The sequence below is a fragment of the Elephas maximus genome, chromosome 8, assembly GCF_024166365.1.
Source record: "Elephas maximus indicus isolate mEleMax1 chromosome 8, mEleMax1 primary haplotype, whole genome shotgun sequence".
Lineage (NCBI taxonomy): Eukaryota > Metazoa > Chordata > Mammalia > Proboscidea > Elephantidae > Elephas > Elephas maximus.
The window spans coordinates 64,810,703-64,826,670 of NC_064826.1; the positions used below are offsets into that span (position 1 = coordinate 64,810,703).

The window sequence follows — 15,968 nt, forward strand, 5'->3', positions numbered from 1 at the left end:
TCAGCTAAGTGTTAGAAGTGGGAGGTAGATTATGGACAATCTGAGTGTCTTAAATTATCAATGTTGTTTTAAAAACACTGTCATTCATTCTTTCAGTATATGTTTTTCTAGAAGTTTCACATTTTCAAAAAATAAACCCCAAATTCAACCAAGTTCTTTAGGCTGCTTTTCTGTATGAATCATCTTATTGCAAAGAGGTGTAAGACTGATTTTATTGCCAGCTCTGCCCCCTCTTCTACAGACAGAACTCAGTGATGGGGTTCTGCATTTATTTAACTTATTCTCCTAAAAAATCTGGTTTCCATACTGCAACTAAATGACAGGAACTTTTCCACTAAATTATCCCAGACAGCACAAATGCTCCTTCCAAAAGTGGAGACTGGAACCACAGCCCCCTCACATTGCCTGTTACATCTGTTTATACTTATAGATGTGACATCTACTACCTGGACAGAAAATGCCAATTTCTTGGGAAGGGCCCCAGAATTTGGTGAGGCTTGGGGAAAAGAACAAAAAACAAACAAACAAAAAAACTTATTCTTCAAATTAAAAGATATATAGAATTGGGTAGTTACAAGTCCTTCTGAATTTAAGGGAGAAGGATTTTATTCCCAGAGTATAGATTCTGTGTACAGAGTTGCCTGGGTTCATACCAAGCCATAACCATTTACTAGGTAATAAACCCAAACCCAAACCAAACCCATTGCCATCGAGTCAATTACGACATATAGAGACCCTGTAGGACAGAGTAGAGCTGCCCCAGAGGGTTTCCAGGAGCCCCGGTGGCGCAGCGGTTAATAACTATGGAGAACTATGGCTGCTAACCAAAATGCTGGCAGTTCAAATCCACCAGCCGCTCATTGGAAGCCCTACGGGGCAGTTCTACTCTATCCTATAGGGTTGCTATGACTCGGAATCAACTCGATGGCAACAGGTTTGGTATTGGTTTATAGGCCAAGGCTGTAATCTTTACACAAGCAGAATTTTTCTCCTGAGGAGCGGCTGGTAGCTTTGAACTGCCAACCTTTTGGTTAGCGACTCAACAGCCAAGGCCTTTAACCACTGTGCCACCATGGCTCCACTAGCTGATAAAGTTGAGGGTAAGTTACTAAACCCAAGCCTCGGTTTCCCAACTGTAAATACAGATAATATTAGTTCTGTTGAAAAGACTTGTGAAAGACTGAAATGGGCAAAGGATTAGTGGAAGAAATCCTTTTATCTACACGATCTTCCGGAGTTTTATCTGATTCTGTAGTAGCCTGCATCTTTGACTGACTTTGCTTATGCAGCTAAGTCAGTTGTAGAAACTTATGGTAACACAAATGACTTTTATCTGTAGAAATATAAATTTAGTTTGTCCTTGAGGGATACAATTAAGTTTTGTCCCATTTCAAAAAACCAAACCCACTGCCCTCAAGTCAATTCCGACTCATAGAGACGCTATAAGATAGAGTAGAACTGCCCCACAGAGTTTCCAAGGAGCACCTCGTGGATTTGAACCGCCAGCCTCTTTGGTTAGCAGCGGTAGCACTTAACCACTACACCACCAGGGCTTCCATTAGAAGAGATAACTCCAAACATTTCATTTTAGTGCCCTGTAGAATATTCCATCCCTTGTCTGTCAGTTTGTCATGCTGTGGTGGCTTGCATGTTGCTATGATGCTGTAAGCCATGCCATTGGTATTTCAAATACGAGCAGGGTTACCCACAGTGGATAAGTCTCAGAGGAGCTTCCGGACTAAGACAGACTATGAAGGAAGGCCTGGTGATATACTTTTGAACATTAGACAGTGGGAAACTCCTTATGGATGACAGCAGAATATTGTCCAATATAGTGCTGGAAGATAACTCCCTTAGGTTGGAAGCCACTACACAATGGCCGCAACAATGGACTCACATGTACCAACAATCATGAAGATGGCACAGAACCAGGCAATGTTTTGTTCTGCTATACAAACAGTTGCCATTAGTCAGAGCCAACTGAAGGCAACTAACAACAATATATTAACCAGTTTTGCTTTTGCGTGTTCTTCAGATTCTAATTTGAATGGATTGCAATATCTCAGTGGTTCCCTCCTCTAATTAAAGAATCTAGTAAAATTTTTGAGTACAAGACAATGGTGGTTCAGTAGCATAATGATCACTTTTCCTGCAGGAGACCCAGGCCAATTCCCCACCGATGTACCTAAGGCACAGTTACGATTGTCTGCCAGTGGAGGCTTGTGTATTGCTATGGTGAGGTTTCAGCTGGAGTTTCCACACTGAGACAGAGTAGAAAGAAAGGCCTGATAATCTACTTCCAAAAAATGAACCAATGAAAACTCTATGGATCACCATGGTCTGATCCCTTGTGAATGGGGTCACCATGAATCAGGGCAACTGAGGGGAGCTAACAACAATAAAGAACTTTTTCTTTATAAGAGTTTTTAGGAGGATTGGTTGAAAACTTTATATTGACAGTTATAATCAGTTTTATATTTTGTAGTAAGGTATAACACTGCCGGTATTTTGTGTTTGTGCAGGGGATGTTGAGCATTTATAAAAGCGTGGCTGGGTTGAAAAACACACCTTATGACAATAAAGTGAGAAGACACTCTCGTCCCTTTCCTTTTATCATTGGGGCCTAAGGTTAAGGACACAGCGGCCTAGTTGGAGGCCTGGGACGCCAAATGGCCTAGGTTTTGGCCCAGAATAGTGACCTGGAGTTTTGCATGCCCTAGGGTTATGGAGTTAACTACACACTCCAGACAAACTCGGGTTCCGGCAGCGTGAAGCTCCAAAACTGCACCAGTGCGGGAGACCGGACAGGCCCCAGAAGAGCAGGCCTGTCCCAGGCCCCAGAGGCCCCTAGCCTGCTGCCGGCCGAGGGGGTGGGGCGGCCTCGCCTCGGGCCGCTCCGTGCTTTTCGCCCTTCGTTGGCCGCCAGAGGCTCCCTCTCTCTCCCTCTCCTGGGATTTTGCTGCCGGGCTCCCTCTCTCTGCGGCCCTAGAGTTAATTCCATCAGCCGAGGTGAGGCACCTGTTACCCCGGGCCTTCCTCACCCACGAGGCCTCCCTCCATTACACCCCGGCCTCCCCGGGCCGCCAAACGGTCCGCCGCGGGTGACCGCACGTGGCCGAAGCCCCTTCCCCGGCCGCACCCCCACCCCGGCCACCCGAGTGTGCGAGCGCGTCCGTGCCCGGGCCGCCGCCCGCTCGCCCGCAATGGCGTTGGGGAGCGCAGCGCGCCACCCCGGGCCGCCCGCCACGGGCAGGGCGCGCGTGGGGGCCGAAGCGCGACTGGCAGCGGCCGCCGCAGCCGCCCTCCTCCCTGCGCCGTGAGGAGCCGGGTGGGTGGCGGGGCAGCGAGCAGGACGGCGCGTAGCCGAGCCGCGGCCACCGTGGGGTGGGGGGGCGCCTATAGGGAGGGGTGGGAGCCGCGGCGGCCCGACCCTCCCCGCCTGCGGCGGCTCCCGCTCGGGTAAGGGGGAGGCTGTGCGCGGGGCGAGGAGTTGGGGAGGGTGGAGATGAGGAGGAAAAAAATCGGGGATGTACAAAGGCTGAGTTGCAGGCTGCGGGTGGGGGTGGGCTGTGGTTGGGGAGCCGTAGGTTGAGGATCCGAGGCATTATCAGTGGGATCTATTGTTTCCTGGCACGTTGGGAGGAAAAACAAAGGGATTTATTATCATTACTCAGTAATTTTTTTTTTTTTTTAACGTGGCCAGGGAGCTCGGCTTTCCCTGTGCCACACTGGGATCCGCCTGGCAGCCGCCGGGAGCCGCAGCCAATGTGTTAGGACTTCAGGTGCTTCTTGGCACAAAGCTTGACTGCGACCTCCTACCAAAGCGCTTGGCGTCACCTGCTCTCCCGGCCCTGCCCCGGGGCCGAGGGATTGCGTCCCGAAACAGGCTTGGGAATCTGCTGCCTCTCAAGTTGGTGTTATTTATGTTTGTCTTCTTTTTTGTGAGGGCAGGTTTTGAATCCCCCGTCGGCCCTATCGCCCCCGCCCCCGCCCCCTCGGGTTGGAATTGGCGGGGGAGGGAGTGGGGTGTAGGGGGGAGGGGAGGGTGTTGTGGCTTAAAAAAAATGTAAGGGTAAAAGGAGATTGTCTATGCTTTAAAAAAAAAAGAAAAATACAGGCACCACACTCTAAAGCCCTTCTTGTTTGTCTGCATGGGCCATGCATGTGTACTGGGCCAGGAACTGAGTTTGGAGAGGATTTAAGTGAAAGTGTGTGCTTCTTCAGCTGATTGTGTGTTAAGGTGATGTGGCTCAGTCTAATTAAAAAAAAAAAAAAAAAGAACAAACCCAGACAACAACAACAGCAAAACAAAATAAAAAATCTAGAAACTCTGTTGTCTGCTCTTTAGCAGATTTTGGAGTATTTGATTTCTGGCATATTAATATAAAATCCAGCTGTGGGTTAGAGGAGACCAGCAAGCATGCATTGAATTTTGAGTTTGTAAGTCAGAGACAAGAAGGAATAAACAAATCAAGGCTATGAGGAGAGGTTTCATGGTGTGTTTGCTTTCTGGTTGTCACTTTCTCATACATTTATCCCCATGATTTTCTCCATCTCCTTCCAAAACTTCCAAATATTTGATATAACCAAAGTTAGAGTGAAACTTACTGATATTTTAAAACTTTCTTCTGCATGTTTTGGTCTGAAATTGTGCTAGTGTTGCTTTGGAGATGTTATAGATGAGAATATGAGACCAGAAAGAGTGAAGCAAGCATGGTAAGAGTTTGTAAACAGTGATTCCAAACTTTTAATTGTAATCAAACAATAAATTCTACCTGATTTTGGATAATCCCAAATGAAATTGATTTTATGGACAGTTTGATGACTTCTTAAGGATATCTGAACTGCTTTATTTTAAGGACATTAACAAAAACAACCAAAACTGGAGCTAAAGTATTGCTTTCAAGTGTACTTTGTTTAATTTGTATGCGTGCATGCCTCTGTGTGTGTGTGCCTCTGTGTGCGTGTGTGTGTGTATGTGTGATTTTGTTAGGGAGCTCCAGGTTGTGTTTGAAACATTTTTGTTACCAAGACCGGACAGAATTACAACTTTTATCTTCTTGACTTTTTAACTTTCCATTTCAATAAGTAATTTGTTTTGTTTGAAATATGGCAAGCCACTTTTAAAATAAAGTATATATTAATGGACTAAAAAACATTCAAATAAATAAATGAATTCAGAAATTCATTCTTTTCTGTTACAGATGAACTTCTAGTCTTGCTTTGAAAAAGCCATTTTGTGTTACTGTTGCCTGTGAATAATTCCCTAATACACCTGTTGGGAGGATCACTGACTGAGTGTGCCATTTGAGAGATACTTTTTCTTGGCCAAATACTGATGATTAGAGAAGAGAGTGGTTTTATATTTTTCTTTTTTTGATCATTATGAACATTGGCTTTTCACTTCTGAAGTAAAAATGTTGAAAACTGAGTCTTCCGGTGAACGAACCACTCTCAGAAGTGCCTCTCCTCACAGGAATGCATATAGAACTGAGTTCCAGGCGCTGAAAAGCACCTTTGACAAACCCAAGTCAGATGGGGAGCAAAAAACAAAAGAGGGTGAGGGCTCTCAGCAGAGCAGGGGGAGGAAATATGGCTCCAATGTCAATAGAATTAAAAACTTATTTATGCAGATGGGTATGGAACCCAATGAGAATGCAGCAGTCATTGCCAAAACCAGGGGGAAAGGTAGACCTTCATCTCCTCAGAGAAGAATGAAGCCCAGAGAATTTCTGGAGAAAACAGATGGCTCAGTTGTTAAGTTGGAGTCCTCTGTTTCAGAACGAATTAGTAGATTTGACACAATGTACGATGGCCCTTCATATTCTAAGTTCACAGAAACTCGGAAAATGTTTGAGAGAAGTGTGCATGAATCAGGACAAAACAACCGCTATTCCCCAAAGAAAGAGGAGAAAGCTGGAGGTAGTGAACCTCAGGATGAGTGGGGTGGGTCCAAGTCCAATAGAGGCAGTACTGATTCCTTGGACAGTCTTAGCTCTCGGACAGAGGCTGTCTCTCCAACTGTGAGTCAACTGAGTGCAGTATTTGAGAACTCTGATTCTCCCAGTGCCATCATTTCAGAGAAGGCTGAAAACAATGAGGAATACTCAGTGACTGGGCATTATCCACTGAATTTGCCATCTACTGTTACAAATCTTGACACTTTTGGACACCTTAAGGATTCTAATTCTTGGCCTCCCTCAAACAAACGAGGTGCTGATGCAGAGGATGCTCAGAAGAGCAATACAACTTCAGCACCGGAAGTGGCCTCTAAAGGTACTCTAGTTTCAATGCCTAGTGGAGGGATACAGCAGAGCAAGGAAACCGAGGACGCAGTATCTAACCAAGAGGCTCCTGACAGAATTGACAAAGACATTTCTGAACAGCCTTCTACTGAAAATAAGGCAATGCCAGGGTCTAAAATCCTTTCACCACAAAATGAACCTTTAGAAGATGCTGAAGCTAGTTTGGTTGGGAATGAGGCAGCAAAGCAACAGAGAAAAGAACTTGGATGTGGTGATTTCACCTCTGGTGATGCTTCTGGATCCAGATATGGTAAAGAAGTACCTGAAGATTTAAGTAATTTCGAGAATTCCCATGTTTACATGCACAGTGACTATAATGTGTATAGGGTAAGATCCAGGTATAATTCTGACTGGGCAGAGACAGGCACTGAACAAGAAGAACAGGAAGATAGTGATGAAAACAATTACTATCAACCTGATATGGAATACTCAGAAATCGTTGGATTGCCAGAAGAAGAAGACATCCCAGCAAATAGGAAAATTAAGTTTAGTAGTGCTCCAATTAAGGTAAGTATGTTTTCTCAGTTTTTATTATTTGGGCCTAATTGTATGCAGAATAGATTTGACAACCACCAGAAGTTTTTGTAAGGAATCAAGTTTGTTGATGTACGCATGTTGTCAGGTGATTGAAAGGTTTAGAGTTTGAGAGATATCCATCAAATTTACTAATGTGCTTTATAGTTGCATAAACCAGAAAATTGAGAGTAATACTAAATTTGAAGAACTTTAGTGATTGTGAGATGTATTCCAGTGGACTGGAGTTTGAATAATGTGAAGACTGTGAAATCTGGGAATATCAGTTGGAAAAATAACTCTCTGAATGGTTTACCCTAGGGTACCTGTAAATATGATTTTCTGACTCTATAAATACTGTAGGATAGGAGGTATAATGCACAATGGGAGAGTTATGGTAACCTTGAAATACTCTGTATTTACTTGCTTTAAAAAAAAAAAAAATCTGAGTTATCCCTTAAGTATAAGTGGATCGTGAGGAGCATTGGAACTTTTTTTTTGTACTGCTACTTGGTGAAAAGTGAAAGTTTGATTTATGGAAATATATTTAAGCTGGCTTAAATACTTTAATTGAAAAGCTATTACTTGTAAACAGCCTTGAGTTCAGAATTTCCTAGGTAGTTTTAAAATGAAATTTTGTGAACGGAAGCAAAATTGATTTTTCATTCATGATTTATTTTTACCTCTTAAAAACTGGATAAATGCCAGTGGAATTCAGATGCCCTATTCTAATAACTTCACTCAGCATTTAATATATAAGAGTAGCGCAAAGTACATCAGCTGCGGGTGGTGGAATGTTATTAGCTGATAATGACAATGGGGGCAGGAGATGGTTGGTTGAGTGTCAGAATCTTCTGGAGTGCTTTTTCAAAGTTTACTTGCCTATCAGCTCAGCCCTAAGATTCTGGCATGCCCTCCTACAGGTATTTGGGTAGTAGGATGTGTAGTTTGAAACCATTTCCTAGGAGCCTCTAGCCCAGGCAGTGTGTATATATAATAGATTTGGAATTTGATATCTTTTTTTTTTCAGTTTTGTCCTTGAAACCTAAAACTATGGTGCTTGTGTTTTTTTCCATCTTATGAAACTTCTGTATTAGGATGTAAGATGTATAATTTATATGGAATTATTCAAAGAGAAATCTGGGTTTGCTTTAATTATAAAATACTATTTGGAAATGAAATAATCTGTTATTTACAGGTATTAACAGATAAACTTTAATTTCATTAGTGTAAGGCACATGTTCTGGATGAGCATGGGCCATGTCAGGTGAAATATGCTTAAAATAAACTATAGATGTGAATCTAGTTTCTAAGTAAGCCGAGTAAGTACCTTTGCAGTGCTTACCACCTTCCTTTGTTATGCTCTCTCTCCTTCCTCTGTCTTTCCCCAACTTCTCTGCCCCAACTCTAGTCACTGTCTTCAGAGATGCCTTTCCCTCAGGGCTATCCCATGAGCTCCTAAATTTCACCATTCCCTTCCTGGTGCTTCCCTTTGAACATCATCTTCTTACCCCTTAGGAAGAAAACAATAAGATTAAATTTTCACATTGAGTAAAACAGGAGTAACTGAAATGAACTCTTCAAGGAGTTTGTTAAACCCAGTGACTGACTCCCTAGTAGTAGGATAGCACCTTATGAAAATTTATCAAGTAGAGCACTACCCACTCAACCAAATGGGATACCAGCCCTATATTTGGGTTCTGTGCTTCACAGTAATATGTTTAATGGATTTTAAAGGATTTATCATTGAAATGTGTCAGTTCCTGTGTGAATAAACCAGCTTTTGGGGTGTGATATTTTGCAATTAGAATGTTTGTTGCCATTGTTACTTATAACAGTAAGCATCTTGCCTCTTAATGTTCAGTATAACAAACACTGATAATAGATTACATACATTTAAGTTTAACACATTTCCTCAAGAACATAGATCAAGCATGAAGTTTGTGAAGGAGAATGCATTGTGTTTTATTGGGTGGTTAATAGTACTAGCTGGAGTGGATTAAGTTTGCAAATAGAAGATGCGTTCTTAGCCTCCTGTAAGGAATAAGATAAAGACTCTCTCTTGTTGTTTCCATTGCTTAATATGGAAGTGGATTCACCTGGGAATTTTCAGCACAACCTTGCACTGGTGGTAATGGGTGTTGGTGGTATTTAGATTACTCTCCAATTAAGATTTTTGCCTCAGAGAGTGATAATACTTAATTAAATTCAGTAACTATTATTGAAGGCTTAGCGTGTATCTGTTTCTATGCTGTGAGCTGCAGAAGACATAAAAATCTGTAAGATACTCCTTTCCTCTGTAAACTTACAGAGTCAGTTCTTAAACACACAGTATTTAGAAACCATATAACAGTGTAAAAACTGGTGCCAAAATGTCTGAGGTAGACGTGTTTTCTAAATCCTACAGGTACTTTAACAATTCTTGGCTGTATTAAATGCACAGAGTAAAAGGAATTTGGTAGATCACTTGGAAGGGAATTCACTCAGCCATTCTATGTGTTTCAAAGCTTTATTTATGGAGTAGGAAGTTAAGGCTTCTAAATCTTTTCCTTTGAAATTTAAGCACACTTCCTCTTTCAGAGGTGATAGAGAACACATTCCCTACATTTTTTTCCTGGTATTCTCATCTTGTTCTCCTTAGGTTAAATATTCTCAGCACCTTTAGTCTTTGGTTGTAGATCCTGTTTATCAGCTTTACGTGTGATGTTGTCCTCAGTTTCTATTCTAGTTCTTCTATAGATGATTTAAATAGATATTTCCCTCAGGTGTCTTAAATCTGGACCTGGACAGTTGTCAAAATAATAGCTGATCTTTCCTATGTGGCATATGCCTTTTACTTAATTGATCGTTACTTTTTAAAATGGTAGGGCTGTACTGCTGTCTAGCATTTAGTATGACTCCCATATCTTTCATTGACACAGTTGTTCGTATTGTATAGGTCGTGTTTCACAGGGTCATGGAATAGCAGAATGAATCAATAAATGAAAATATGAAGTCTGACTTCAAGATATAAAAGAGAGGAGTGCTATGAACCGTGCTAACTTGAGATTTAGAATTATGCCTTCAATCCCAGGAATTTTTTTTAAAACCAAGGGATTGAATGAAAATAGATTTGTCTTGAGTGAATCAAGGATAGAAAGAGTGACATTTTTCATTAATTTTCTATTAATTCAGAACATTTATTGAGCCCGTACTATGAGTCAGGAAAATGCAGATGTTAAAAATAAGTAAAATGCCTGGAGCTGATCAATTCAGGAATTGCTGGTAGGGGGGATGTGTACAGCCTCATTAAGAAGGTTCTTAGGCTGTTTTTGCCCAGCGTTTTTTCTTTGAAGATCTTTCTCAGGTCACTGCAACCTCATTAAGGAAGTTATAACCCATTCTCTTGTTTGTGGTAGCCTCGTGTCCTTTGGATTGGTGTTCTTAAAACATAGCATATCTGAAAAAGTAGATTTTCTTAACTCTCGGCAAGAAGGAGATTGCAGGGTTAATGTTGAGGCTCATTGTGCAATTTTTTTTCTCAAGTGGTATGGAGTTCAAAGGAGTATCAGCAAGGGCAGCAATGCTTTCTGAACTTTACCCGATAGTTACTGAATATGGGTCCCTTAGTAGTCTCTCCCTCTTTTGGGGGCTCTGAGGTATTGTTACGGGACATGGGGCCTTTTGTTGGAGATGGTGTGCAGAACATACTAGTTCTTCTGAGATGTAAATTTCTGTTTTTGTGGAGGCTTCTCTTTCTAATAGTCTTGCCCAGTGCTTCTTGAACTTTAATATGTATATAAATCACCTGGGGATCTTGTTAAACTGCAAATCTGGATTCAGTAGGTGTTTTATGGGAAATAACCTTGATGCAATGGTTAGTCTCCAAGTGTACTGCCCTGGAAGCTAGCCCAGAGGTAATGGATCAGAAGGGTTCGCCGCCCAAATTAAAATGCTTCAATCACACCGTTTATCAAATCAATTTAAAACACATGGTAAGAAGCAAGAGGCAAGCAGGGGGATAAATTAACACACTTAAGGTTCAAGTAGGTTTGGAAGGGGCCCCGCTACCTGAGTCCTGGCTACACAGTGTTCGTATGTCCTGTCTGTCAAAGCAGCCTTTCCTGTTGATGGTGTGGTTATGAGGACTGAAGCTGATGTTTGAGAAGAACTGTACAGACCAATGCTGCTGCCCTGGGGCAACACACTTTGCCAGTTTGCTTGCTGATGAGCCGTGGGTGTTATTGACATTTTATTAGTAGAACAACTGTGGATCCAGAATTGGACCAAATTGGGTGTCACCAGTGGGTGGGTAATTTAAGGGTGTCATAGGTGTTAGCCCAGAGATAGCATGATCATAACTTTTGTCTTTCCAGCCCCTTCTGCCTATAAGTAAACCTCTTGTTTGTTCTATCATATTTTCTATTCTATTTTTGGCATGTTGTCTTGTTGTTATTGCTAGCTGCCATCGAGTCAGCCCTGACTCATGGCGACCCCATGCACAAGATTGGACTGTCGTGATCTGTACAGTTTTCATGGACTAATTTTTTTGGGGTTAGATCGCCAGACCTCTTATCATATTCCGTTTTAATCTGGAAGCTCTGCTGAAATCTGTTCAGCATCACAACAGCAAGCAAGCCTTTACTGACATGTGAGTGGTGGCTGCATTTGAGGTGTCTTGGCTGGAATTGAACCTGTGTCTCCTACATGGAAGGCAAGACATACCTCTGAACCACCACTGACTGTCTTACAGGTTACTAACTTACTTATTTTTTAACACATCTGTTGAATTCCTGTTTCATAAGCTTGCATTCTCATAATCTATACTTGACAGAGCCTGAGTCTTGCCTGTATTTTATAAGCCACTAACCTTAGTTACCCTGTGATTATCATGTCTTCTGAGTTTTATCCATCCCATTTGTTTTCTTGTCCTACGCAGCAGAATTTAATATTGTCGAGTAATACAGAAAACTTACATAGTTTTCTATGGGATGGGACCTGAGATTTTGCATTTCTAACAAGTTCTTACGTGGTACTGATGCTGCTGGTCAAGGGATCGTACTTTTTGAGTAGCAAGGCTCTGGACTACAGAGTTTTCAGTCACGGAATTTTCAGAATGTGCCCCTGAATGTCTATGAATGTCTAACACTGTGAACCTGGCGTTGGAATATGAATTTGACACTACAGTCTTCTGGTTTCTGAAAGTGGATGGCCACAAAATGTTGGAGGAGCTTATTTAACAAATTGTTTTCCGGGGGGGTTGCTATAGCTGGTTACTTGGAATAATAATCTTTGAAGGTGAAACAAGGTCTAAGCATGTAGAGTGCTTAAGTACTCTGTTTCTGAATTCTGAACTGATCCTTAAATTCATTAGGAGTTTGGGTCATAAAAAGTTACCTCCAAGATTCTTCACGTGGTTTGAGTTGTTAATTATGAAAGCACAGGAGGAGGAAATTCTTGATAGACTCAGAAATTACACTTCTCCCATTCTTTTGGAAGCCTGGATTAATAAACGTCTAGAGTATAAAAATTGTCATCTTATTTAGCTAGCTTTTATTTGTATAATGTTGACAGCATCACATTTAAATTGGATTTCCTTTTAAATGTTGATACTTTATAACATACGGTTCATAACCAGGTAAATGAAATGTGTCAAACATTATTTTCATGTACTGTGTAAAATCAGGTAATGAATTAAATGAGTTCCTCTTCTACAATCCATGCGTATATATGAGGCTTTTCTTTTTCGCTGAACAATGGTCATTTGGTGTTTAAAAAGGGATTCTCTTCTACAGCAAGTTGTTACGGATGTGTGTTGGCATTTACTTGTAGAAAGATTTAGAGTTTCTTGCTTTGCGTATCATACGTCATACTTTGTCCCCCTTCTACACTTCCTCACAAACAGCAGAAGTTGTTGGGTTCATAGACTTTAAAGGCAAGACTCCAAATTTGGAGGAAAATAGCTTTCCATTATGTTATTCATACCTTGTTTACCAGATATTGATATAGTAAACTCTGAGTAAAATTTGTTGGTCTGTGCTAATTTAATTAAATTTTCCCCTTAACTTTCTATGCTTTTTTGGGGGGGGGGTGGTTTATTTTTGGTCTTTTGCTTCATCATATTCTGTGGTTCTCGTTTTGAAAAACAAGAAAGCTTTTCAAGATATGCTTCATATTTTTTCTTCCTGGTCACTGTGTTTAAAAAATTTCTCCTGGCTCTGATCTCTTCACTTAGGCTTGTGACATAGAAATTTAGAGATGAAAAATACTTAAAGGTAATCTAGTGTAATTTCCTAGCCACTTCAGGAAGCCCTTCAATAGCATATTGCTGACAGATGATCTTTCAGCTTCTGCTTGAATAATTTCACTTATGGGAGTTCATTACTTCATAAAGTAAAAGGAGAGTAGAAGGAGGGACATGCTTTTGATGTGTGTGTCTTTACTTGGTAATTTAAAAAATTGAGATAAAATGCAAATAATTTAAAATTAACCATTTTAAAGTGTACAATTCAGTGTTTTTTATATATTCACAGTGTTGTACAATCACCACCACTGTGTAATTCCAGAACATTCCCATTACTCTGAAAAGAAACCCTAATCCTGTTGCAGTCATTCCCAGTTTCCCCTTTCCCCTACCCTTATCCTCTGGCAACCACTAATCTCTTTTCTGTCTCTATGGATTTGCCTATGCTGGACATTTAATATAAGCGGAATCAGGGCATGCTTTTAAAAAGTGAATTTAGGAGACTCAGTAAGTATGGTTTGAGAGATATGTTAAGTTTAAAAGACTATGAGGATAGCCGACTTCAGAAAAGTAGAGAGGAAGGGCATGGTGATGTGGTCTAAAGGTTAGCTTCTAAGATATGATAGCAGTAAATGCTTTCTGCTCTTTTACGCAATTTCATAGAGAGACAGATGACATTAAACTGAGGAGACAGCAGAATCCAGGAAGGGATAAGGATATCTGTAAACTGTGGAAGAATTAGGTGTATGTGGCAAAGATGATGGTTGCAACGTCTCCCTTGCGTGAGACATTGCACTTCTATTAGTGTAGTCTAAAAGTGCTATTGATGAAGTATGTATGTTTGATTCAGCGTAAGTTTTTTTTTTTTTTTTTTTAAAGGCACCAATGATGCTGATGCTGTGTTTTTTACCTTTGTGTTGGCCTTTTCCAGCCTGACGGGACCCTTGTCCTCTCCTAATGATCCGATGTTTATTTCTATCACATTGCTTGCTCATTGTTGCTTTTATTATTTTATGTTGATTAGAGTCGTTCATGGATAAACTTTACTTTTTATTTTAAAAATTCTCCCCTTCCTTTAATATTTCAGTGTAGATTTCATGTGCCATATTTGCTATTATCTGTACTATAACCATCTCTAAAATGAGCAATATGGGGCAGGCATTTATTTAGCTTCTTGTATATAGTCTACTGAAGCATATTATGTATATTACCATTATACATTACTAACTGGTAATGATAAAAGTAATATTGAGAGTTACTTGATATTAGTTCTGTAAAGTTAGACAAATTAGCTTCTTACTTGTAATTTATCACTAAGATTTCTTCTCAGGTTTAACATTTTGTGATTCTATGATTGTCTCAAACATTAATGCTATATAATCACAGATATTTGTGCTGTTATTTCAAAGGGAAAATACTAAAATGAAGAGGTTATATTGAAGTGCTCTTGGGAATGTTATTTTTGTTATAGGTTAAAGTAAAAACTTAAAAAACATTAAAATACGAAATCCAAGGGAGTACGTTTCATAGAGTGCATTTTTAGAGCAAGTTAACTTTTCCAAGTATGGGTTGAACTATATACTAAAACACCCTGCCGAGGAAACTAAGAATAAAGAAAGAAATGTTTTGTGATATAGTTGATGACATATTAATTGCTTCACTCACTTTTGCTCTGGAAATAGCTTCACAGAACAGCTCAACGTGTTTGAGATATTGATAATTTTTTTGCACAATTTCTAATTTTTCAGCCTAACTTGCTATCTCCTTCTTGGGTACCTATCCTTATAAAGAGGACAACGTACAGATAAAGTATAAAAATGTCTTGAAATTTTATGTTTTAAGATGAGAAAAGTTTTATTTTACACTTATTTAATTTATTCATAGAGATTTTTAAGATGTATTTGTACAGCTAAAACTGTTCTCTCCATATTTATGTATGAGAAGTGGCTTTAAATGAAACTGCTCACAGACATGTTAGTCTACTTCCCTCTTTTTAAGGTGCCCTGGTGGCACAGTGATTAAGATCACAGCTAGTAACTGAAAGCTCATTGGTTCGAAGCCACCAGCTGCTCTGTGGGAGAAAGATGTGGCAGTCTACTTCTGTAAAGACTTAAAAACCGTAACCATTGCCATCGAGTCGATTCCGACTCATAACAACCGTATAGACTTAGACTTAGTAAAGACTTAGAGCCTTGGAAACCCAATGGGGCAGTTCGACTCTGCCCTTTAGGGTGGCAGTGAGTCAGAATCGACTTGATGGCAGTGAGTTTTTTGGTTTTTCCTCTTAAAGTTACGTAATGAGTTTTGTGTTGGGGAAAACTAATCTTCCAAATTACTTTCCATACCAGCCAAATATAGTGGTTTAAATTGGGGCACCTAGTGCTTAGCAAGGGCCGAAAAGGTAAACAGAGTTGTGTCTATGGGGTTTCTTCCCAGGAGTGACCAGGTGAGAAACTTCCAGGCATTTGGTGTTTTTCTTGACATTTTTGGACTGGCAAGGCCACGAGAAATTAATCACTGTGCCTCGAGTCTGTTACCCTACAGTGAGAATGGTTTTTTCTTCTGTGTCATATTTCTCTTTCAAAAATCAGTTTTCCTTCAGAAACATGTAAGGATAGAGCTTCATGGATGGTGTATTCATACAGGAAAATTTATGTAATCTTCAATATAAGAATTTTATGTTACTCAAAGTCAGGTTCCTTTCTAGGCATTAGAAGAGTTTTCCTTTCAGTGTAAGAGACCTCAGAAGAGGAGAGGAAAAAGCACATTTATTGGTTAGTTTTGAAGGTCCACTTGTGGGGCCATTGTATATTGAGTTCTTTTACTAAATGTTTGTTTCAGATAAAATGGATGCACATGGTTGTTTTAAAAGGGAAAAAATGACAATTTCCTTTTTCAATGTGAAATCAACTCATATAATAGATATA

The 15,968-nt window shown here is 40.3% G+C and overlaps 1 protein-coding gene across 11 annotated transcripts in view; it reads left to right on the plus strand.

Moving 5' to 3' along the window:
• The first annotated feature begins 2,866 nt into the window (after positions 1 to 2,866).
• PPP1R9A (protein phosphatase 1 regulatory subunit 9A) overlaps positions 2,867 to 15,968 on the plus strand; it is a 364,328-nt gene continuing 351,226 nt past the window's right edge. For 2 of the 11 annotated variants that reach the window (XM_049894804.1, XM_049894811.1), the window contains exons 1-2: positions 2,867 to 3,009; positions 5,205 to 6,812. In XM_049894804.1, the coding sequence (XP_049750761.1) occupies positions 5,418 to 6,812 (1,395 nt within the window). In that variant the 5' untranslated portion in view covers positions 2,867 to 3,009; positions 5,205 to 5,417. Of the gene's footprint in view, positions 3,010 to 3,263; positions 3,329 to 3,391; positions 3,460 to 3,703; positions 3,911 to 5,204; positions 6,813 to 15,968 lie in introns of those variants that run through there. The other 9 variants (XM_049894812.1, XM_049894813.1, XM_049894806.1 and 6 more) reach the window with 8 other exon arrangements.